At 41.8% G+C, this 24,820-nt stretch overlaps 1 protein-coding gene across 3 annotated transcripts in view; it reads left to right on the top strand.

Moving 5' to 3' along the window:
• Positions 1–24,820, top strand: part of LOC117677238 (very-long-chain enoyl-CoA reductase-like) — a 41,587-nt gene that overhangs the window by 5,718 nt on the left and 11,049 nt on the right. For all 3 annotated transcript variants that reach the window (XM_034437302.3, XM_034437301.3, XM_034437300.3), the window contains exons 2-7: positions 14,512–14,562; positions 14,754–14,805; positions 16,192–16,236; positions 17,379–17,482; positions 19,881–19,996; positions 20,114–20,219. In XM_034437302.3, the coding sequence (XP_034293193.1) occupies positions 14,512–14,562; positions 14,754–14,805; positions 16,192–16,236; positions 17,379–17,482; positions 19,881–19,996; positions 20,114–20,219 (474 nt within the window). The remainder of the gene's footprint in view (positions 1–14,511; positions 14,563–14,753; positions 14,806–16,191; positions 16,237–17,378; positions 17,483–19,880; positions 19,997–20,113; positions 20,220–24,820) is intronic.

Below are 24,820 nucleotides of genomic sequence, written 5' to 3'. Positions count from 1 at the left end.
TGTGAATGTCCACTTTTTGGATATTCCTTTACGAGTACAGACTGTCGTTTGTGAAGAAGCTTGTATGGATGAAGATTGATAAATATTTCAGATCACTTGGGGTAGATGGCCAGTGACATGTTTTAACAGCCAACTTCTTTCAAGAGTTTGATTTTGTTAGCTTGTGTGTTGTAAACAGTATTTAAACTTAATAGACTGAAATGATTGACAGAGCTTCCTCTGAAGCACTTGGACTTCAGAAATATCTAGGAAACCCCAAAGCATCTATGTCACAGGCCAGCAGTGCAGAATTGAAGATGGAATGATGTTTGGATCTCTAATTTATCAGAATGGTTTTTTCTTGCCTTTGTAAGCAAATAGAATAGATGATCAAAATTCCCCTTTCTCAGATTTTGAAAACTTAAGATGTTTTACATTCAGCTCCTTCCGCATCATTCCACTTATGTTACTTTTAAGAAGGCTGGCACTGAAGATGCTAGCAGTGAAGGTTGTAGGGGAGGTAGAAGAAGGATTCAGTTTAGATTCTCCTCTCTAAGGTCTTGGAAAGCAAGAATTGTATCTTCAACTTGGCCAGTTTTGAATCCGAAGAGTATTTTTTATCTCCTTGTCTTATATTACACAACTGAAACAAATAGTTTTAAAACTTGACCAAAAAACAGTAACTTACTCATTTTACCAATTCCAGGCCATGGTTTGAATACAGCTGAGTATTGATTATATTTTTGTCCCCAAAATGGCCCACTACTGAAAATGATGCCTATAATAGTGGTGTATATTTGGAGAGGGATGTGTGAGAGAGGTAATATCTTCACAAAAAGTGCTCATTGAATTGTAACATAATCTGGAAATGGATTAGGGTAGTTTATACTGATCAAGAGACCTTTTATTTACAGTTTGTACTACCACCATGCGCCTAGATGTTTTCTTGAACAGTATGTTCAGCAGAGTATGTACAGTAATCCAGTTTTCCTCAGCAAAAGCTTGGATGAATTTATTCCTGTAGCCGCTCATCTCATTTTCATCTTGGCACATATTTGCTCAACTGATCTATTATGAAATTGATCCCAAGCTATTTTGTATTGGCTGAGACCAGCATCATGGGGTTTTTTTTGACAAATCCCAGATGTTTTAATTGTAATTATTTTATCATCATTTAGATCAGCTTTCATGATCTGAACCAGTGTCTTGGCTGAAGCTTGTGACTAAGCAGTATTTATAGTCTCTGACTTGCAAAATTTAGGAAAAGGGAAGGAGATATTTATGAAGCATGAGTGAGGTGAAAGTAATTTTGAATCTGTTGGTAAATATTTGGGTGAGTTTACAGTACAATAGAATGATGTAATATCTCTGCTTATGTGATAAGCATCAAAATGACCCTCCTTTATATCTTAAATTATGATGTTGCAAAGAATAAAACTAGAAGTAATTAAAGAGTAGAATTTTGGGTGTGTGTGTGTGTGTGTAAAAAAAGATCATGACCTTTACAGCATTCATTTTGGAGGCCTGAAATAAACAATTTTGTAGTCATGAAGATTTAAAAAATATGCCTTTTTAAATTAGAGATTAGCAGAAGCATATTTAGCTAGAACTAAGTACTGGAAGTTTTAGGCAAGCATACTGTACATGGCATGTGGTTATGTTCTGATTCAGGGGAGGGTCATACAATGATAATAAAATCCAAAGGTAAGTTATTAAAAGTATCACTTAAGTAAACATGGATTTATTATGTTGTGGTAAATACAGGTAGTCCTCAACCTATGATCACAACTGAGCCAAAATTTATGTTGTTAAGTGAGAAATTTGTTAAGTGAGTTTTGCCCCATTTTATGACTTTTTTGGGCCAGGTTTGTTAAGTGAATCACTGCAGTTGTAAAATTAGGAACACTAATTTTAAGTGAATCTGGTTTCCTCATTGACTTTGCTTGTCAGAAGGTCGCAAAAGGGGACCGACCATGTGACTCCAGGACACTGCAACCACCTTAAATGTGAGTCAGTTGTCAAGCATCCAAATGTAAATCACATGACCATGAGGATGCTACAATGGTCATTAGTGTGAAAAACCATCATAAGTCACTTTTTTCAGTGCTATTGTAACTTTGAATGGTCACTAAATGAATTGTTGTAAGTTGAGGACTACCTTTAGTAATGCCCTTCAAGACAAGATCATTTTGCTGTCCATATGTAATATATGTCTTGCCCTCTAGAAGCAAATCAAACTGCTTAGTACCCAACAGGTTGGCCAAGCTAGTTGGATGAGTGGCAGAAAATCTTGTCAGTATATATCTAGGATTGAAAATATAATCGGCAATGTCAACAACGATCTACCAACTCTCAGAATCAACAGCCTAAAGCAGCCACTTGCTCACCTTACCAACATAAGGAAAACCTAGGAAATGGGTAATTCAATGATTTACTCCTCACTCTTCCAAACAAACAAAAAATATTCACATGGTTATATAAATACAGCATTCCTTTGAATTATGAATCATTCATGCTTGCATCTCTCTCCTTCCAACTAATATTAGCGGTTGTGATTTCATTACTATTATTTTTTGCTGAGTTATTTGGAAAATCTTTTGTTGTCATTACTAGTTTAGAATTGGTAGAGGAATGGCAGTTGTAGTGATGACAGCTTTGCTGAGTTGTCTAACTTTGGGAATAAATGACATATTTTGGTTTTTACAGGGGAGAAATAAAAATGCACTTTCCACAACAACAGCTTCTAAGATGAAGATACAGCCAAATTTATCATACTATGACCTGCTTTTAAAGCATGATTATCTACCTGAAACTTAGGTCCTTTCAGCTGGGTTTTCTGTAGAAGATAGATGACTAGAAAGTAATACTACAAAAAAAATTTTTTTTGACCCTTGAAACTAGGGTCTTGTAAACTGGGGTGGTCAAAAGAGATGAATGGAGGCAGTTAAAGATGCCCATCAATCAGAGTTAGTTTTCAAAAACTCAGGCAGAATTAAGTCTCCCCCCAAGAACTTTGTTGTTCTTCAATTGTAGAAGGAGTTTATGGATCTTAGTGGAGGCTACAATTGGCCACTTTGGGATATGAGTTGAAAATGGATTTAAAAAACCGAATCACATCAGAATATTTATTTATTTATTTATTTGCACGTATTTATATGACGCCCTTCTCCCAAAGGACTCAGGGCGGCGAACACAAGCAAAAACATACAATAAAAATCCGAATTAAAACCAGTTAAAATCAAATAATAATAAATAATAAAACCCAAGAATCTGAATCAGCCCATTTGTTGAAACAGCCAAGTCTTCAGGCCTCGACGGAAGGAACGGAGATCAGGCGCCGTCCGGAGCTCAGTGGGTAACTTGTTCCAGAGGGTAGGGGCGCCCACAGAGAACGCCCTACCCCTGGATGTCGCCAGACGACATTGTCTGGTCGATGGTACCCTGAGGAGAGCTGCCCTATGAGAGCAGACAGGACAGTGGGAGGCAGGCAGGAGATGGTCCTGCAGGTACCCTGGACCTAAGCCATGTAGGGCTTTATAGGTAAGTAGCAGCACCTTGAAGCGGATCCGGAGGACCACCGGTAACCAGTGCAGCTCGCGCAGGAGAGGTGTTACACGGGAGTAATAAGGAGCTCCCGTAACAACCCACGCGGCCGCATTCTGGACGAGCTGGAGCTTCCGGGTGCACCTCAAGGGCAGCCCGATGTAGAGGGAATTGCAGTAATCCAAGCGGGAAGTAACCAGGGCATGAGTGACCGTGCGAAGGGCATCTTGGTCCAGGAAAGGGTGCAACTGGCGCACCAGGCGAACCTGTGTGAAAGCCTGCCTGGTCACGGCTGTCAAATGGTCTTCTAAAGACAGCCGGGAATCCAAGAGGACACCCAAGTTGCGAGCCCTTTCAACAGGAGCAAGTACCTCCCCCCCCATCAAAAGTGATGGGACCTCTAGAACACGAGGTGCCGGCATCCACAGTCACTCAGTCTTGGAGGGGTTGAGTCTGAGTCTGTTCCTACCCAACCAGGCCCGCACCGCCTCCAGGCATCGGGACATCACGGAAAGGGCATCCCCGGGGTGGCCTGGGTGGAGATGTATAACTGAGTATCATCGGCGTACTGATGATACCTCACCCCAAAACCATGAATGATCTCACCCAGCGGCTTCATGTAGATGTTAAAGAGTAGGGGGGAGAGAACTGACCCTTGAGGTACCCCACAAGTCAGGGGCCTCGGGGTGGACCTTTGCCCCCCGCACCCATACAAATTGCGAGCGACCTGAGAGGTAGGAGAACTACTGAAAACAGTGTCTCCCACCCCTAACCCCCCAAGTCGCTGCAGTAAGATACCATGGTCGATGGTATCAAAAGCCGCTGAGAGGTCAAGTAGGACCAGGATGGAGGAACAACCCCCATCCCGGGCCCGCCAGAGATCATTCAACAGAGCGACCAATGCCGTTTCTGTGCTGTGCCCACGCCGGAAGCCCGATTGGTACGGGTCTAGGTACTCCGTTTCCTCCAGGAACTGTGGGAGCTGCTGCGCCACCACGGTCTCAACAACCTTCGCTATAAGGCGAAGGTTGGAGATGGGCCGATAGTTATTAAGTGAGTCTGGATCTAGGGCAGGCTTCTTGAGGAGGGGTCAAACCACCGCCTCCTTAAGAGAGGCGGGGAAGATCCCCTCCCTCAAAAAAGCGTTGACAATTGCCTGGATCCAGTCTCTTGTCACCTCTCTGGCAGCTGAAACCAACCAGGAGGGACAAGGGTCCAATAAACAAGTGGAGGAACTAAGTTTGCCCACAATCCTGTCCACTTCCTTGACAGAAACAGGGTCAAACTCAACCCAGATGCTGCTCCCAAGACTTACCCCAGTCTCCCAAGTGGATTCCGCCCAGTCATAGTCCAATCCAATCCGGATCTGAGCGATTTTATCATGCAGATACTGTACAAAATCTTCAGCTCTCCCCTATAAGGGGTCTTCCCTCGCTCCCTGATTGAGGAGGGAGCGGGTCACTCTAAACAGGGCCGCTGGGCGGTTCTGCAGATGCAATGAGAGCGGTGAAGTAATCCCGCTTTGCCGCTTCCATCGCCACAAGATAAGACCTAATATGAGTTCTTAACTGTGTTCGATAAGATTCAGACCGGGAGGACCTCCAACACTCCTCTAGGCGTCTTTTCTGACGCTTCATTTCCCGGAGCTCCATGGAGAACCAGGGAGCCACCCGGGATCTGCGTCGGGTCAGAGGCCGCAAAGGTACGATTTGGTCCAAGGCGCCGGCAACCGCCCGTTCCCAGGATGCTACCAGCGCCTTAGCCGAATTGTGGGATTAGCATACATTCAGTCCAGTTCGCAAATAGAATGATCTGGCCGAGTAGAATCTCTTAGGAAATACTGACCTGTCCAATGCTAGAAAGTTAAAAGAGTTCTTAGCAGCATGGTCTCCTGCCATTTTAAAGTAGAAAACAAAAAAAAAAAAAACAAATTGGGTGCTTAAGAAAAATGTCCTCCCTCCCCAAATCCTAAACTATTGTCCCCAATCTCAAGAAAACAATGATATTTTACTTCCCGTCATATTGTCTCCTCCATATTGTCTCTTCTTACTTTCCTTCAAATATTAAAGAAGACTTAAAGAAGAGTTCCAGAAACCAAAATGTTTCCCCCCCATATTAATACTAACAGACCCTATGAAATTTAAATCAATAGGGTTAAATGAGAGGATTTTTTTTAAAAAAATTGCTGTATAGGAGTTATTTGCCCCAAAAAGCACAGAAGCCATTTGTATAGTTAAACATTTTTTGACATCTAGTCACTGGCTGATAGTTCTAAATATTTTAGAATTCTTGCTAGTAACTAGGGGATTTAATAGGCAGCTTGCAAAATAATAAGCATATAGCATATAGCAGTTAATATCAGTGGTTATTAGACTTTACTGAATTAGGTATTGAAAATTAGAGTGAGTTATGCCATAAAGAATTGTAATATTCAGGATATGATTTTCAGGATATGGACACTTGGGTTTCTATAGTGTGACATTTCTGTGGATTTAGAATTATAATTTAAGGGCTGAAAAAGAAGCTCCACCTCTAATGCGGCCCAGGTTTCCTGAGAAAAATCCTGGTGCTGATCATGAAAATTCAAGTATCTGGTGACAAAGTTGTCATCAAATTGAAGATTCTTTCACTGAAGCAGCTGCATTTGTGCAGTCGGTGAGTATGGGATTAGTGAATCTGCATGGAATATACTAAGGGGAGAAATCTATGTAATCTTTGAGGGACATGTTCATAAGTTTCCATATGGGTCTTGTTATGGTATGATATGCAGTTGCTTTTAGGGGTAGAGATGTGGGTTTCTTCATCACCAAAGGCATGGTTGACCTGCATGGGTGATTCCACAGAAGATCCTCTTCTTGCCCCATGATTTCTGATTAAGGACTCTGTAGGGCAGGGATGTCTTCGAGGACCCGATCAGCATTGTAGTTCTCCGCGGGCTGGCCAGGGGAGAGATGGGACAGACACCTCCTGCAGCACTCTGACGGCCAACCCCCCCGCCAAGCCCCATTTTGGTCGGCAGAGTGCTGCAGGAGCCACTCCAGGGCAAAAACGGAATGTGGGGAGCTTCGTGCGCCTCCCCCCACGTGCTCCATTTTGACTGCCAGAGATACTGTGGGCCGGTCCTTTGCTATTTCCAGGCCAGCCCGGCGGGCTAGATTTAAGCACTCCACGGGCTGGATCTGGCCCACAGGCCTTGAGTTTGACACCCCTGGTGTAGGGGATCTTAATTCAACTTTCTCTTGATTTATACTGAAATGTCTCCTTGCTTCATGGAACAATTTCACCTGGAGAGCTTGGTGATGATCCAGATACCAGTTTGAACTATTTGGATGTGAGGTGGGTCTCTTGCATGCAGAAGTAGAACCTCCTGTAATGAATTGATGCTTATTATCACATGTTGTAAACTTTTTTTTTTTTTTTGCTTTAATTTATATGCCGCCCTTCTCCGGAGACTCAGGGCGGCTTACAATGTGTTAAGCAATAGCCTTCATACTTTTGTATATTTATACAAAGTCATCTTATTGCCCCCACAATCTGGGTCCTCATTTCACCTACCTTTGAAAGGATGGAAGGCTGAGTCAACCTTGAGCCTGGTGAGATTTGAACTTGCAGTAATTGCAAGCAGCAGATGTTAATAACAGTGCTTTAGTCCACTGTACTACTAGTCCACTGTCTTTTTTTTTTTTGAATGATGATATGAAACTTGATTTCATATCATCAAAGTCCTGAATTACCGTAAGTTTATTCGCTCCTTCCGAGAAGGCATAGTGAGAGGTTGCATCAAGTCAAATTTATCTTCCTCTTTCAGCCTGCTGGATTTTTTTTTTTCTCTGAAGAATGTTATGTAGAGCAGTGTTATCAGAAAAAAGGCCTTATGTGTCCTCTTGTTCTGCCTTGGCAAGCTTCCCAAGAGTCAGAAGGAGGCAGGCTCAAGTATTTTGAAATACTCTAGTTGGCACAATTCCAAAGCTCTGTAGAAAGTGCTTGAGTCTTAAAAGCATTTGGGTTAGTAATGGTTGTTGAAATCACAGCACAAGCCACTTAAAGCCTTGGCAGCATGGAAGCCACGTTATCTCCATTAGTGTTACTTCACATCTAAGTAACTGTGACTGAGATTTCAGGATGGCCCTCTTCATATTCCATCTTTGATTATTGATGTGGATCATTGGTAGCTACAGTATAACATGACTTTCCTCAGTTGAAGTACATATCTTTCACTTGGTACTTCAGTGCTAAGGTTTGAATTTTGCTTTTCAACTGTAGTAAAATACTGCTCACCCACTCTTGGAGAGGGGTCTCCCCCGTATTGCCATTCCCACCAGCTGTCTCAACTTCCTTTAGAAGACTAGGGAACCTTTCTTCTACTAGCATTTTTATTTCTTCTAGCTCTTTATTGGCCTCCAACAGCTGATCAAATATAGATTGGACTGTGTGGGTAGTAAGAAGACAGTTATTTTGAAACTAAGGACAGATCTGTGTCCAACTCTAATGAGTTCCCAGTTAAATCTGCTTCCTTGGTCTCAGATTCCGTTCCAGCTACTTCTCCCTCTTTGTTTATTACAGTAACATGCAGAAATAAAACCCCCAAACCAGTGGTGAAATCTAAAATTTGTTACTACCGGTTCTGTGGGCGTGGCTTGGTGGTGGGGGGTAATGTGACTGGGTGGGCATGGCCAATTTTTTTTTTAACTTTTAAAACCATTTTTTCTACAACCTCTTCAGCGAAGAGGTTGTAAAAAAATGCTTTCAAAAGGCTCTGACGATCCCAGCTGAGTTGCCTGATCGTCAGAGGGTTTTTAAAAAACCTTTGATGTTCAGGCAACTCAGCTGGGATCGTCAGAACCATTTAAAAGAAAAAAAGCCTCTGATGATCGCATGGCTCAGCTGGGCATAGGGGGGGGCAGGGATTTTTGCTACCGGTTCTCCGAACCACCCGCCTCCATCGCTACCGGATCGGGCGATCTGGTCCGAACCGGGAGCATTTCACCCCTGCCCCAAACCCAAGAACAATAACACCCCCCAACAGTTTGACAGCAATCAAACAAACCACTTGTTGGACTCTGTATCACTCTGGGGTCCCCAGGCCCTGTGGCAATACTATATCTTCAGACATTCAAAAGAGTACCAAGAAGAGGGCCAACCTTACCTCTGCAGAGATGATGATGTTCCACAGGGAGTAAACCACCATGGAGAAGGCTCTTCTTCTTATGACTCAGTAACAAGCTGTCTTACTTTTGTAGAAGATGAAGAAGTCACTGAATGTAGCTGATTTGCCAAAAGAGTTATTCTTTCAGCAGTGGAGAAGTCAAACAAAAAGTGAGAGTGATAATTGTGACCACATGATGGAAATTTTTTTCAAGTTCACATGTATGTAAAAAAGGTGGGGCTTAGAACACACTATTTTGGCCGCCATGTTGATGTTTTTACACACACTCACATCACTGGTGGGATTCAATTTTTTTTACTACCGGTTCTGTGGGCGTGGCTTGGTGGGCGTGGCTTGGTGGGCATGGCAGGGGAAAGGAATACTGCAAAATCCCCATTCCCACCCCACTCTAAGGGAAGGATACTGCAAAATCCCCACTCCTGGGGAAAGGATACTGAAAAATCCCCATTCCCTCCCCACCCTACTAACCTGCTTTCCAGCTCCGTTCTCCTGTGCAGGGCAACAAAAGAATTTTGTACTCAAAATTTCCGCTACTCATTCGCCAGAAACGGTCTGAACCAGCTGAATGCCACCTCTGACTCACATGCATGGATGCCCCTGCAATCCATACCAAAGATTAAGGGAGTTTAATGAAGGCTGATGGCTAGAATTGGATGAACGCACTAGAAACACGTCATTACAAGAAATGAGGGGGGAAGTTGATACTGCTCCAGCAGAGAGAGCTTAATGATGAGTTGGACATGACATTTTTGCAAACTAATGGACAATGCTACCCATTTGAATGTGTGTCCTTATGACATTGCTCCGTCTTTTTAGTTCCTGGATAAGGTATAATTTATTGATCAGAAGAAAATATGCTGTGCATTGCAAGTGGAAACCAACCGCTTGTCAAATACACACAAGGAGAATTCCAATGGCAATTTACAAGGACTTCAGAAATATTGGGGAAACTATTGAATGAAGTGAAAAATAAGATTGATTTTGTGGGGAAAAAATCCTATAAAAATTCATACATCTAGATCACCTAACATAGTCATTCTACAAGCTGAGGTGAGCGTAATGAGGAAAGTCTTATTTCATAATATAATGAATATACATCCATTGGTCTGAAGGCATCGGCTATTAATTGTTTTCATATAAGCGAGAGTATTCATAGAATTGTTAAGAAATGGCTGCAGCTGAATACATAGACCCTTCATTAATCTTTTAACTGAGATTTAAAAATTGCAAGATCTTGAGCGTGAAAACGAAAAGCAGAAATGGATGTCAGAAAAGCTTATAGTGAAAAGAATAGAAGAAGCCCTATATGTACAGATAGTCCCTGGTAATACAATCATTCATTTAGTGACCATTCAAAATTACAACAGTACTAAAAAAAGTGACCTATGACCTGTTTTCAAACGTACAATCATTGCCACATTCCCATAAAAATGGGAATGATGAAAATTTGGGTGTTTGACAGCTGGCATGTATTTATGATACAGTTATCATGTGATCATATTTGTAACCTTGCAAGAAAATCAATGGTGGGAGCCAGATTTTCTTAACAACCACACGTTTCACTTAACAAAAGTGATTCACTTAACTGTGGCAAAAAAGTTGTAAAAGTTTGTAAAATGGAGCACTTAACAATTGTCTTGCTTAGCAACAGAAATTTTAGGCTCCATTGTGATCATAAGTTGAGTCCTTACGACTATAATGGAGTCTGCCCATTATGGTCATCAATCATGCTGGGTTGGTCACATGATCAACCTAATTTTATGACACTTTTTGGATGGCAGTTGTTAAGCAAATGCTGCAGTCATTAAGTGAAGTCACAATTTACTATGGACTGGTTTTGCTGCAAATTGGAAGTAAAACTTGTAAAACATGGTCACTTGACCGGAGGATGTTGCAAATGGCCATAAATGTGTTTTGGTTACCAAGCACCCGTATTACTGTCATGTAACCACAGAGCGGAAAACTGTTGGAACTTCAATTCCTTAAGTAGTACCTAACCAGGTAGGTCCATTGTAATCTCAAATGGTCACTAGTGATCAGTTATAAGTGGATGACTACCTGTATTCACTCAGAAGTAAGATGGAACATCCATAGGCAATTCGACTTACAAGAGAAGAGTTCAACTTACAAGAGACGAGAAGAATATTAGAACTCTATTTGAGTTCTAAATAGAGAAAAATAGAAATTTGCATTCACGTGCCTGCCTCATAGATGACTTCTTGATTTGAAGTCCCTCTTGAGTCTGAAATTATGACTCTGGATCAGTTGTCATCTCCATCATCTTGTCATCTGCTATCTTGTCATTTCCAGATGACAAGACAGAATCGAAATCTGGAGGCCATATTGCCATAGCCTGCCTCTATGCGAATAGGGCAAATCAGTTCAGGTGTAAGGTGTTGTGGCCCGTCAGCGGCCAGCGGAGCTGGTGGCAGACTCAGATAGTGAGGAGGTTGGGGAGGAACATGGCCCAATCCTGGAGTCTGGTGAAGGCTCTGATGAGTGCTCTGCGTCGGAGGCAGAGATGGGTCCAGGGCCATCCGACAGTTATCAGCTACTTTTGGAGTCAGATATCAGTGAGGCAGAAGAACATCTGGAGCCTGTTTCTGATGTGCGCATGTGCAGAGCTGCCAGGAGAAGGGAACAGCTAAGGAACAAGGGCTGACTTGGGAGTAAAGGCATAGGTGGACGGTGAATGGCCCCTCCCATCGAGAATAAAGAGGAGCAAAAGGGGAGTGGAGTTTGCAGGAGACAATTAGTTCATTTTAGTAGTGTGAAGATCTGTCCGTGACTCAGAGACTCCTTGCCAAGTCTTTTCTTGTACAGCATTGCGTTTTGAAGATATCGGCCTGGCAGCTCTCCAAGCCTGATAAGATCTGTGGTTGTAAATTCACCCATAACGATTATTTGCCAGGACTTTGCTGGATGTGAATGAGAGGAATTCACATTAGCTTAATAAAAAGGGTTTTGTCGGGACAAGGAGTCTGCTGTGTGCTTTTGTGAAGCCTAGGTCAGAACATAAAGAGGAATGAATATGGCCTGAGAGTGATGGGCTCTGTTCCACAATACAGTCTGGACAGCCAGTAATCCAGATCTTTTTATGATGGGTTTGCCAGTCACAGTCACATTACCTGAGACAGAAATCACTATTACCCATTTTTTTTGGGAAGTGCTTAATATCACCAAAATCCTTTTACCTCTAGAGGCTTTCTGACTTTGTTTTATCCCTTCTCTTTCAGTCGGGCAACAAGAATAACTTGGCAATTGCATCCCCTCAGATTTGGGGGGAGTGTGTTGTGCTGCAGGCCTTAGCAATGGTAGTGTACAGGAATGGGTGACTCCGGGTGTCTTTCATCTCCTTTTCTAAGGGGACTAACAATAGTGACCTACTTAAGTTGTAATGTGAACATAGCAACATGTGGTTATAAACATAAAATTGAAGAAGGAAATACAATTATATCTTCTTCAATTCCCTTCTGCCTGTTTCCTCGCCATCTCTGCCCTTTGGCTTGCCCTACACTCTGCTGCCCCCAGCTGATCTTCCCCATCTTCTTCTCCCCATTGCTGAGGGGGAAGCCTGGCTCTTTGCAAGATAGCTGTTGGCTACCTGAGGCCTTCTGAAGGCAGTGGTGGGATTCAACTGGTGTAGCAACCAGTTTATTGAGGCGCGTTTGTTGAGGTGTGTGGAAGCCTCAGGAGGCCAAAAATGAGCCAATTTTGGGGTGGCAGAGTGGTTCTGGAGGCCGAGGAGGCCAAAAATGGGCCTGTTTTTGGCCTCCCCAGCCTCCAGGGAGAGAAAGGGAGGGAGGGAGGGAGGGAGAGAGAGAGAGAGAGAGAAAGAGAGAGAGAGAGATACACAAACAGAAGTCCCTCTCACACATCCAAAGGCAGCCACATCCCTTTACTAACCTGCTTCCCCCCCCCCCCCCAGGAGCATAACAAATTAAAGATTAATTTGTGTGTCTTGTGCTAAATTGGCCACACCCACCGAATCACATGACTACCTAGCCACACCCACCCAGCCAGTCTGGCCCCCCAACAGTCTGAGGGACCATGAATTGGCCCCCTATTTAAAAAGTTTGAGGACCCCTGGTCTAGGCTATCTCAGAAGGCGATGGTAGATGGGACACAATGATGCCATTAGACTGAAAATAGTCACTAAGGCACAATATTGCATAGAGGTGGTGAAAATAAAATTTGGGTTATGCAGCATTCTGAATTTGAAGACAAAAAGGTTCTCTGGATGTAAAAGGTCAGGATGTAAAAAGAGCACCTGTTACTAACTCCAACTGTATATTTTCTTGGAATTGTAGTGCAAAGACAGCTTCACCCTATCCTTTGATTGTGTTATTGCTGACACATAACCAAATAGAATGTACAGACAGATTTCAATTGCATCTCATAAAGAGCTGTGCTGGTTCTATTCTATTTTCTTCTTGCAGTGAAATTACATTTAATCTTCTATAAATCAAAATGTACGTTTGTACACGCAGAAGAAGGGTTTAACATTCTGTCAGCTTATTAACTGTTGGTCTGTGCTACAGAACTCTGTATGCTAAGTCATAATTGATTTGTTTGTCTGGCATACATAGAGACTATGATCTGAACTGATTCCTGGTTCTTCTCCAGTCACAATTTGAGATGTCACTTCTAACATATAAAGGTCTGGGACATCAATATTTGTGATAACTCATCTTTTTGTACATTTCTATGCATATCTTCAAGGTCATCCTCAAAGGACCTGTTGAAATTATTCTTCTGTGTTGAGATAAAGTCATCGTAACCCAGAGGCAGGCCTTCTCAGTGGTAGCCTTTTCCAATGGCTTATTATTTTGGCTTTTTTATATTAAGCAAATAACTTCTTATTCTCTGAGGCCTTTTAATAGGTTAATATTTTAACATTTTATACGTATATGCCTAGTGCACCTTGGCTAAACTCAAAAAGGCTAAGGCAGATCAAACCCAATTAATGGTTGGATAGGAGACCAAGAAGAAATATCTGAGCTGAAGATTCACGTAGTACGATGAACTTGCAGGGCCAGCGCAATGTTGTAACATGTTCACATGGGTGCAATAGGACTGGGTGTTTGTTAATATGATTTATTGGGTATGGGACAGTGGTGGGTTCCTCCCAGTTCGGCCCAGTTCTCCCGAGCCGGGAGTGGTGACGATATGACGTCGCCGAACCGATTCTGCCCCCCCACCCCCACCCCCACATTATTCTTACCTTTTATTTGGCCCCACCCCCAATCTATTGCTGCCTCCTGAGGCCCAGCTGATGGCTAGAGTGAAAAAAACTGTTTAAACTCTTCCCCGGGGCTTCAAAGGACCACCCTATAGCTGATCAGTGTTAAAAGAAAACAATGAGTAGACCAGTGCCTGCAAAAATACATGAGTAGATCAGTGCCTGCAAAAATGAATGGGTAAACCAGTGCCTGCAAAAATACATGAGTAGATCAGTGCCTGCAAAAATAAATGGGTAGACCAGTGTCTGCAAAAAATGAATGGGTAGATCCATACACCTCTGCAAGCAGTTAAAAGCCTGGTAGACCAGTACCTCTGCTAAATCCTAAATAATTGTCACATGACCATCAAGCCACCCCCACAAAATAAGCCACGCCCACAGAACCGGTAGTAAAAAAATTTAGAACCCACCCCTGGTATGGGATTTTCTGTCTTCACTGTGAGTTATATTGCGATGTGGGGAGCGGGGTGCACTGAGGGAGCTCAACCAATCTCATTGTACATATTTTGTGCACTGACAATAAATATTTGAAATTTGAAATTTTGAAATTTTGAATGCTTTATCCACTTTTTTTTCCTAGGTGGAAATTCTTGACTGGAAGACAAAACAACAGCTCTGCTTCCTAGAAAAGGTTAGTAACCATAAACATCACTTTTTATATAATCACGTTTATAGATCACTTTCTGAGCACTCGGAGATTTGTACAATATCTTCATACTGTAACTGGGTGCTTCCTTAATTATATCCTTTGCTCCCACCCACTCACCCTTCCAAAAAAAGAATATCTGCTTGCTTCCTGATAGAAAGTTTTCTGTTATCTAGGTTGAGCCACACACTACAATAAGTGACATTCAAGTGATGTTCCACAAGATGCGTGAGTATCTACATTTCAGAATTTATTTTAAAAGGGATGTCAGTGCTTAATTAAATCATACATAATTGTGAGGAGCATACAGAAATTCCTAAATGACATAAGCTTTTTCAAAGCCGAGCTAATAATTCTTTCTACTAATTGCTGAAAGTTTAAGCCAGCCTTTTTCACTGCAATGCTCTTCAGATGTGTTATGTATCTAGCTTTCCTTTCCCATTGCCTCTCAGAAGTAGACAAATGGCTGTCCTATGGCTAGAGTCAGAATGGGACAACTCGCTGCAGCCAACTTGCTGTGGCCAACTTACTGCAGCCAACTTGCTGTGGAACAATTTAACAATTCACTTTAATTATTTAAATCATTTAAATTTAAAGTTATTATTTAAAATAAATAAAAATTATTTAAAATTATTTAAAATAAATAAAAAAACTATTTTAATTTTTGTCATTCACATTTCATTTTGTCCCTCCTTTTGCATCCTTTCTTTTTGTTTTTTTTAAATTTGATTTATATGCTGCCCTTCTCCGGAGACTCAGGGTGGCTTACAATGCGTTAAGCAATAGCCTTCATACTTTTGTATATATTTTATACAAAGTCGGCTTATTGCCCCCACAAACTGGCTCCTCATTTTACCTACCTTAGAAAGGATGGAAGGCTGAGTCAGCCTTGAGCCTGGTGAGATTTGAATTTGCAGTAATTGCAGGCAGCTGATGTTAATAACAGTGCTTCAGTCTGCTGCGCCACCAGGGCTCTTTGATATTAGTGTAACTCTTGTCCCGCAGTGAGTTGTCTTGTGGTGAGTTGACCATGGCTAGTTGTCCCGCGGCATGTTGCCTGCAGCAATTTGGCTGTGTCGTGTTGGCCACGGCGAGTTGGCTTTGGTGAATTATCATAGATCTGGCTAGAGGGTATCAAATTGGTGAAGACTGGCTTAGGGTTTTCTGGGTTGAGTTAGCAGTACAGATCTTGCAAAGCTCATTTGGTAAAGCAGAAGGTGGTTGCCAGAAAAATTCCAAAAAGTTTGTTTTGGAATTTATATACTTATTTTATTTTTAAATTTTATTTGCCACTGTCTCGCTGCGAGGCGACTCTGGGAGGCTTACAACATTAAGCATAGATGTTTATCATTTATATATTTTATCTTTATACGTGCTTTTATTCAGAAATGTATTCACATATGATTATACATGTTTATATTACTTTTGCCAGAAATGTTGTGTAATACTTTGGAAATCAATCCCACCAAACCCAAACAGGCAAATTATAGAAAGAATGAGTAAAGAAGTGATTTGCACGAATTGAGATTTTTTATAATTTGTTGAGTTTAAAATGGAAAGTCAGAGGACAGGAAGGTCGTGTTTTTAATTATGCATTTCTGTTTTTCCCTGTAGATCCTCAGTGGTATCCAGCAAGACAATCTATAAGGCTTGATCCTAGTAAGTATCAAGTGTGTGTGTGTGTGTGTGTGAGAGAGAGAGAGAGAGAGAGAGAGAGATTAATTTAAACATTGCAGTTTTCTCTAAATCAAAGCAGTTCATTCAGATTACGATGTTAAAATCTTTTCAAAAAATTAGTTATTTGCTAACATATCTAAGTCGCTGCAGAAACATATTTAATTAGCATTTTGAATTCTGTGAAGTGAGATCTAGACTCCTGCATCCATAGACAGAAGTGAGGCTGTTTAAGAGGGAGGGGGAATCAAAATAAAAATTCTCCCCTGCTGGCTGATCTTCTCCTTCTCTCCTCCTTGCATAGTATGAAAAGCAGGCTCCTCAACAAAGGTCCAAGGCCATCTTCTTGTAAAGTCGGACCAATTATTGAGACAGAGTTCTGATAGAAAATCTTGTGTATAACACTTTTTGTTGTGATTTCTTTTTAACACCCTGGTTTTCCAAAGACTAGACTGTGAGCTCATGTTTTGCATACAGAATGTTACCATTATAGCCCAACATAAGAGATTGTGACAGCAGACCTGAGAAACATGGGACCATGGTTTGCTTCAGTTTTCTGTATACAGGTAGTCCTCGACTTACAACAGTTAATTTAGTGACCGCTTGAAGTTACAATGGCACTGAACAAAGTGATTTATCACTATTTTTCATACTTAACAACCATTGCAGCATCCCCATAGTCACGTGATCAAAATTCAGATGTTTGGCAACTGACTCACATTTATGACAGTTTTAGTGTCCTGGGGACATGTGATCACCTTTTGACAAGCAAAGTCTATGGGGAAGCCAGATTCACTTAACAACTATGGTGAGAAAGGTCATAAAATGGGGCAAAACTCACTTAACAAATGTCTCACTTAGCAACAGAAACTTTGGACTCAATTGTGGTGGTAAATCGAGGGCTATCTGTATTGACAACGTCATGTAGAATCATTTGACGTGTTTTCCTTTTCCATGTCTTCAAATGCTTCCTTTCTTTTCCTTCAAATGTTCTTAAATGGAAGAAAGGTTTTGATGCCAGTGAAGACTCCATGAGGTAAATAGGAAAGAATAGCTGTAGAAAATGCAATCTTTGATGAGGGATTGTGTACTTCAGTTCATATTACAACTTCTTCTCATCTTCTCAGAAGGAAAGTCCCTGAAGAATGAGGAAATCCTGCAACTGCTCCCAGTTGGCACCACTGCTACTCTCTATTTTAAAGATTTAGGACCGCAAATTGGATGGACCATGGTGAGCACCTCAGCTTTGATATATTTTAATTAATTGCTGTTTTACCTCAATAATATCTTGCATTATGATGTTATTTAGGTTTTTCTCCAATGCAAAATGGTAGAAAGCACCTCCCGCCTTTTTGTGTTCTTTTCTAAACTCAAATTGCTGGGATGAAGGATGCAAAAGGAAAAAAATATAATCACCAAAAAAACTTGGCAAGCAAGTCCATAGCAACGCAGCACTGGTTGCTTGGCAACCAGACAAAACCTAGCTTGTGTAATGTCTATATTAGGGGATGCAATAAGAAAGTAGGGAGAGGATGCAGCCCTCCAAAATTAGGGCGAGAAGGAAACAGTCATTTGATCCAATCATATGGAATGGTGCCAACTTTGGTAGAACAGAATCAATTCTTCCAACTTTTCATCTTTGCCTTCTGTTTTCTGAACTTCAGTGCCAGGAGAACCTAAACAGGTAAAGTGCTTCTTTGCACAAAGATACTGTGACCAGCCCCTTTTCTGAATTGGCTTTTTGCCTGTCATATCTGCTAAAAGAACAAAAACAACATCTGATAAGGGAAAAGAAATTTTTAAAAAGACAGCGCTCAAGTGAGAATGTTAGATGATGCCAGGATTTGTGGCCACAACAATTTGTGAGCACAGTGGGTTATGTTATAATCTAGAGTCCTCCCTCTCCTTGTGTTTTTTTACTTATTTATTAGATTTTTATCCTGACTTTATTAGTTATTTATAAGTAACTCAAGATGGCAAACATACCTAATGCTCCTTCCTCCTCCTATTTGTCCCATAAAACAACAACCCTGTGAGGTGGGTTGAGCTGAGAGAGAGTGATTGGCTCAAAGTCCCTAGCTGGCTTTCATGTCTGAGGCAGAACTAGGTCTCACAGTCCCCTGTTTCCTAGACCAGCACCAATACATTGCTACCCAATCTTTGCCAGCCTAGCAATTTTCAGACTTGTTACACAGCCCAACATGTTGCCAAGTTAAGGACTACTTGCATATATCATAAGATAAAATGGGAACTTGATAACAAACCAACAATTTATACCTGGAATCAATGCACAAAATACAACTTGGTTGATTTAAAATAAGACCTATCCAGAAAATAAGCCCTAGACTGATTTTAAGTGTGTGTCTAATATAAGTCCACCCCCAAAATAAGCCCTAGTGAAGGGGGGCATGGCCAGCACAGGAGGTGGTGAGTGAGTGCGGGCTGATGGTGTCCAGCAGTAGCCAAAACCCTTGCAGCAGAGGTGAGTTGATTCCCTGTCCAACAACAGGCAGAGGCAGAGGCGGAGGGGGGGAGTCAGGCGATCTGGACGCGCCATTCGGGCCATCAGAAAGCTGAGAGTCGATGGGCTAGAGCAGCAGGTCGCTGGTCCAGCCCCCTGACTTTCAGCTTTCCAGCGGCCCGCGCAACATGTCCGGATTACCTGCCTCCCCCCACCTCCCCGGTGCTCTGCCTCCATCTGCTTCTTGGACAGGGAATCAATTCACTTGCGTTGTGTGGGCTGCACAGCCCCAGAGTGCGCTGACCAAGGGCTGCAGCTGCTGCAAGATACCGTTGGTCCCCGTGTGCTTGCCACCTCTTGTGCATGCGCTGCAGGTGGGGAGCCCAGCCAGGCTGATCACCCTGAAATCATATTTCCCCAAAAATAAGCCCTAGGGCTTATTTTGGAGCCCCCCAAAAATATAAGACCAGATCTTATTTTCAGGGAAACATGGTAGTTTGTTTTGAGCCATAATGCTTATAATGACCAACTGCAAGAGGTATTTTAATAGGCTTGTCTTATGCACTTGAGCCAATGTATCATTCATTAACAGATACATAGAAAGAATATTAATATTTCATTTGCTTATCCCACCTTTATTTCCCTTCTCCCATAGGAACACATTTGAACTGATCAGTCTTAGTTCTGAATTGGGGATTCAGCTTTTTGCCTTGAATCCAACCATCTAACCAGTCTGTGTTCTGTATTAAGCACTATTGTTTTCAATTGTGCTAAAGGCAACATCATCTCAGATTGCAAAATAACCATCGCAGTGTTTATACCGTTTCAAAGCTAAAATACAAGCAGCCACAATTTTTAGGCAATGAAGACAGTTATGTAAAATAGAAAAAAAAAATGACAGCCTCAGGGGAAATAAGCAGAGTACTTTCTAGAGCAGTGTTTCTCAACAGTGGCAGTTTTAAGATATATGGGATTCACCAGCCAGCAAGTTAAAATGTTGGTTCAAAGTCTTGGCTATAGCAAATGATCATTCATCATCCATTCTGATTGGGAGAACTGCATGCAATGTTGATAGAGGGAGCTGGCTGGGCTACGCATCAGCTTTGTAATATTCCATGCAACCAAAAGGTAATGTTTTAATAAGCGTCTCTCTCTCTCTCTTTTGCAGGTGTTTTTGATAGAATATACGGGCCCACTGTTCATCTATTTTGTGTTTTATCTCCGTATGCCTTTTATCTATGGCCAGGATGACAGATTTACTTCAGGCCGACATCCAGTAGTTAAGTGAGTCTCACTTCTAGACTGGAGGTGTTTATTTTGGGGCATCACAGCTTTATGCCAAATGTCTTGCCCAATTTGTCTTTTTAGTTTTCTGAAACGCTTTTATCTTGCTGTTTCTAGCTTGGCATGTATCTGCCATTCTTTCCACTACATCAAAAGGTTGATTGAAACAATATTTGTTCATCGGTTCTCCCATGGGACTATGCCACTGAGGAATATTGTTAAGGTAAATTGCCACAAAATCTACTTGCAGCCCTTGAATGCAATCTAATCTGGCCACTCCCTATAGGAGCCCAGTTTGTAATACAACTTTGGGCCGTAAATGATGCTCTTCAAAATGAGGAACTGTTCTCTGTTAGCATTTAACATCCACTACTGAAATCTGCCATTCCAAAGTTTTGCTGCAAAACATGGGACTGCGATATCTGATCTTTTTTCCTCTAGCCAAGCGGGAAGATGCTCCTTGAGAGTGGCTTTCCTAGGACATGCTCTCCTGTTAAGACTGTGGAGTCGGTGGGTTTATTAGAATTACAGGGGCTTTACTACACCATGCTGATGCTTGAGTTGGCCTGCAGCTAACTTCACAATAGCAAGGTATATTTTACAGATTTTTTAAAAAAAATGTACTCCTAGACTTCAGCTCCATCAGCAAAACCGAGGGAATTTCTGGTTCATTAAAATGTTGCAAACTTGCAACTATCCTTGTGTAGAAAAAAATTGGACTTGGGACGATTTGCAAAATGTAACTTGATGCGCCTTCTCCTGGGATTGAACCATTCCAAATGCTTGTGGGGGATTGATTTGAATCCTTTGCTGTGTTAAAAATTCTTGAAGGAGGAAATGAAGTACAGTAGATTGAAAATGAGGCTAAAATCATTCTCTCTGGCTTTCTGGGTGTGTGTTTGTGTGTGTGTGTTTGTGTATTTTAAGGAGCAAAATGATCAATCACACGATCCCGCCCAATTCTGAGTTATCCTGAGCCAAAATAGGTGTTTCTGAATTTATAATTTGATCCTTAAATTAAGTGTTCTTTTAGGCGTTTCTGGAGGTATTGAATGATTTAAGAACAATGAAGCTAATAAATGTAGTGGTTTTTTAAAAAAAATAATGGTTAGGGTTAGGGTTGGTATATATCAGTGGTGGGTTCCTCTCGGTTCGGCCCGGTTCGGCCAAGCTGGTAGCGGTGATGATATGATGTCACCGAACCGGTTCTCTTTGCTCGGGAGGTGGGCCCTCCTGCCTCCCCCGCATTATTCTTACCTTTTATTTGGCCCCACCCCCAATCTATTGCTGCCTCCCGAGTCCCAGCTGATCAGCTAGAAGGAAAAAAACTGTTTAAATTCTTGCTGTGGGGCTTCAAAGGGCCACCCTACAGCTGATCAGTGTTAAAAGGCAGTGTGGTGGTAGACCGGTGCCTCCAAAAACAAATGAGTAGACCGGTGCCTCCAAAAACAAATGAGTAGACCGGTGCCTCCAAAAACAGATGGGTAGACCAGTGCCTCCAAAAACAAATAGGTAGACTGGTGCCTCCAAAAACAAATGGGTAGACCGGTGCCTCCAAAAACGAATGAGTAGACCGGTGCCTCCAAAAACAGATGGGTAGACCAGTGCCTCCAAAACGAATGAGTAGACCGGTGCCTCCAAAAACAGATGGGTAGACCAGTGCCTCCAAAACAAATGAGTAGACTGGTGCCTCCAAAAACAGATGGTAGACCGGTGCCTCCAAAACAAATGAGTAGACCGGTGCCTCCAAAAACAAATAGGTAGACTGGTGCCTCCAAAAACGAATGAGCCTTTGATTTTTGGACTTCTATGATATTTTCCCTCTATCTTTTGCTGTGGTGGGAGATGCACATAAAATAATCGCATATTGACTCTCTCTGATATATATAATATATCCAGATCAGATCACATTGTTTGTAAATAGTTGTTAATTTCCACTTGGTTTTGTATATAGAATTCTTGGGATGGGGGATACTGTTCCAAATTAAAAATACAGTGATTTTAGCAAAGATGTAATAATTCTTTAGGTCTTTAAGTGCTCTTAGCAGGCAGTTCTCATTAAGATTTTTGTTTCCTGATGCTGCATCTGGAGAATAAACTATCCAGTGGCAACTGGCCAGTTCTTTCATTAGTTCTTTCAATCTCCCCTGAAACAAAGACCACTTACTGTAGAAGCTGTTACTATTTGACCCAGATTATGTTCTTGAGAGAAAACACGTGCTTTGCTTGAATCTGGTTGTTTGCATTAATTAGAGCATTTGCTGCTGTATTTTGTTCAATGCAAGAGACAGTTTTTAACACACGTTTCTCTGCCACTGGAGAACATCGGGATGAATGAGGACAAACATAGCTATTCTCCAGGGACGGCCTTTTTCTGGCAGTTCAGATTATGTCTCGGAGCACATGATGCAAGAAAATGCCCTTTTAATTTCTGCCTAATTAACACGGTTTTCTGGCTCCCAGTATTTTCTGTGGGAAATGTCTCCCTCTCCCTCTCTCTTCTCTTTCTCTCTTTTTCCCTCTCTCTCTCTCATCTCTCTCTCTCTCATCACTCTCCCTCTCATCTCTCTCTCTCTCATCTCTCTCTCTCTTTCGCTCTCTCATATCTCCCTCATCTCTCTCTCTTTCTCTCTCTTTCATCTCTCTCTTTCTCCGTCTCTCTCTCTCTCTCTCATCTCTCTCTTCCTCCCTCTTTCTTCTCTCTCATCTCTCTCTCATCTCTCTCTCTTTCTCTCTTCTTTCTTTCTCTGTCTCTCATCTCTCTCTCCCTCTCATCTCTCTCTCCCTCATCTCTGTCTCTCTTTTGCTCTCTCTCTCTCTCATATCTCCCTAATCTCTCTCTCTCTCTTTCATCTCTCTCTTTCTCCCTCTTTCTTTCTCTCTCATCTCTGTCTCTTTCTCTCCTCTTTCTCTCTCTCTCTCTCTCTCTCATTCGCTCATCTCCCTCCCTCCCTCCCCCCCTCTCTCTTTCTCTCTCTCATCTGTAGTTATGCAGGATTTACAGGCAATATTATTTGCAGGACCATTTTTTCCCAGATCCTTCTATTATGGTCCATTGGATCTAGGAGGAGAGGCATAGCTCTGGTTCCTGTCAATCAAGAATGTCCACTTGTGAGACTCAAGGAGAGGGTTTGTTTTTCGGTTGCTGTGTTGCCCTTTGGAACACCATTTCCCTTAAGATTAGGTGGCCCTGATCCTTCCGGCTTTTTGGAAGGTTTTCAAGACATGGATCTGTTCCAAAACATGGATTGTTAGAACCTGTAAGTAATTGTTATCTGCCTAGATTGGTTTGGCTTCTTGGCTATTGTCTGTTTTACATTACATGATTTGTATTTTTTAAATGTTCCACATTGCAGAATCACTATTCTATATATATCAAAGAAATAAACAAGTAAGGACCTTTACTATTTCTCTCCTGCCTTATTTTTTTTTATAAACAACTCAAGGCAGCGAACATATTTAAGCAAGTACTTTAAGGATGCATTCGGCTCTAGTCAAGAAGTGGATTATCGGTGCTGGCTCAGGATGTGAGGCCTGTAATCAAACTTTTAGATCAGCATTTCTCAACCCTGCTGGCTGGGGAATTCTGGGAATTGAAGTCCACACATCTTAAAGTTGTCTGGGTTGAGAAACCCTTATCTAGACAATAGTTTAGAGAGGGCTGAAACAACGATAAGAAGTCGGAAAGATTTAAGAGAAGGATGGTTTGAAAGCGCTTCCACAACATCTGATGGAAGGGGAGTATTTTTTGTTACGGTATAGAGCAGACTCAGGAATTGCTGTCCTACAAAGTTAGTGTAGTCGAATTTAAAAATGGAACAATGACTGTATGGCATTGGTCTGTTAAAAGTGACATTATAAATATACTATTACCTATTTTCATCTTCTGATATGAAGACAGGAGGTAGTTTCTTTCTAAAATGTGAAGAGGCAAAAATCTTTCAGGTATAATTATTTTCACAGTAAACTCCACATTTTTGATTGACGGTAGCCATCGCCAAATAGCTTCTTAATGGGGCTTCTATTATGTTAGTAATCAGCAGTGTTGGTGACTGGGGGGAAAAGGCAGTGGGGTTCAAAATGAAGAAAGAAGTTTTACAAAGCAAACCGCACTCTCTATCTCTGTTGCAGTGTCACTCACACCTAAAAGGGGCAGAGCTTGCTGTATGACCCTGAAAGCTAAGAGAGAGAGAGAGACTGTCTTTGTAGTGTACAAAGTTAACACACAACTTTTTTCATTCTCCAAAGGCTCCTTTTCTCCCTTTATTCACTGCAGGAGGGAAGATTTCCCGCAAATATAACATTTTTCTAGACCATCGTACCAGGCTTATTTTCCTTTGAGGTCACTGAGGTTCTTTTAGTTGGTTGTATAAAGGGCTACATATGCTAGTTGAACCATACTATAAGAGGCGAGATTTAAGATATTTGTTCTGTTGGAAGAAGAGGCAGTGTTATAAAAATGGGACATAAGGTCAGTAAGTTGTTTTGGCTTGTGTAGGATTATGGGTTGGCAGCTTTTAATCAGCTGCATTCTAACGTAAGATTCATTTCTAGGCACAATTACGATGCTGACACTGAGCTTTTAAGCTCTTTACGGTTGGGGTATTGGTACTTAGATTTCCTACTGGTATTTAAACTATCTGCTACTCATTTCACCCACGCATTCCACTTCCATGGTGTAGACTTGTGGCCCCTGAACTATTGAACCTAAATTCTTTCCTACCTGCTTCTAAAGTGAAATTCATGGTCTCAGAAAATTCTAAAAGAGGTAGTTGGAGCAGAGGACCTGCCCTCATGTCAAACCTGACTCATTCCATAGTTGCC

This window comes from Pantherophis guttatus, chromosome 3 (genome assembly GCF_059756535.1).
Source record: "Pantherophis guttatus breed Tessera chromosome 3, ASM5975653v1, whole genome shotgun sequence".
NCBI lineage: Eukaryota > Metazoa > Chordata > Lepidosauria > Squamata > Colubridae > Pantherophis > Pantherophis guttatus.
This window is presented reverse-complemented; position numbering and strand designations above follow the sequence as displayed.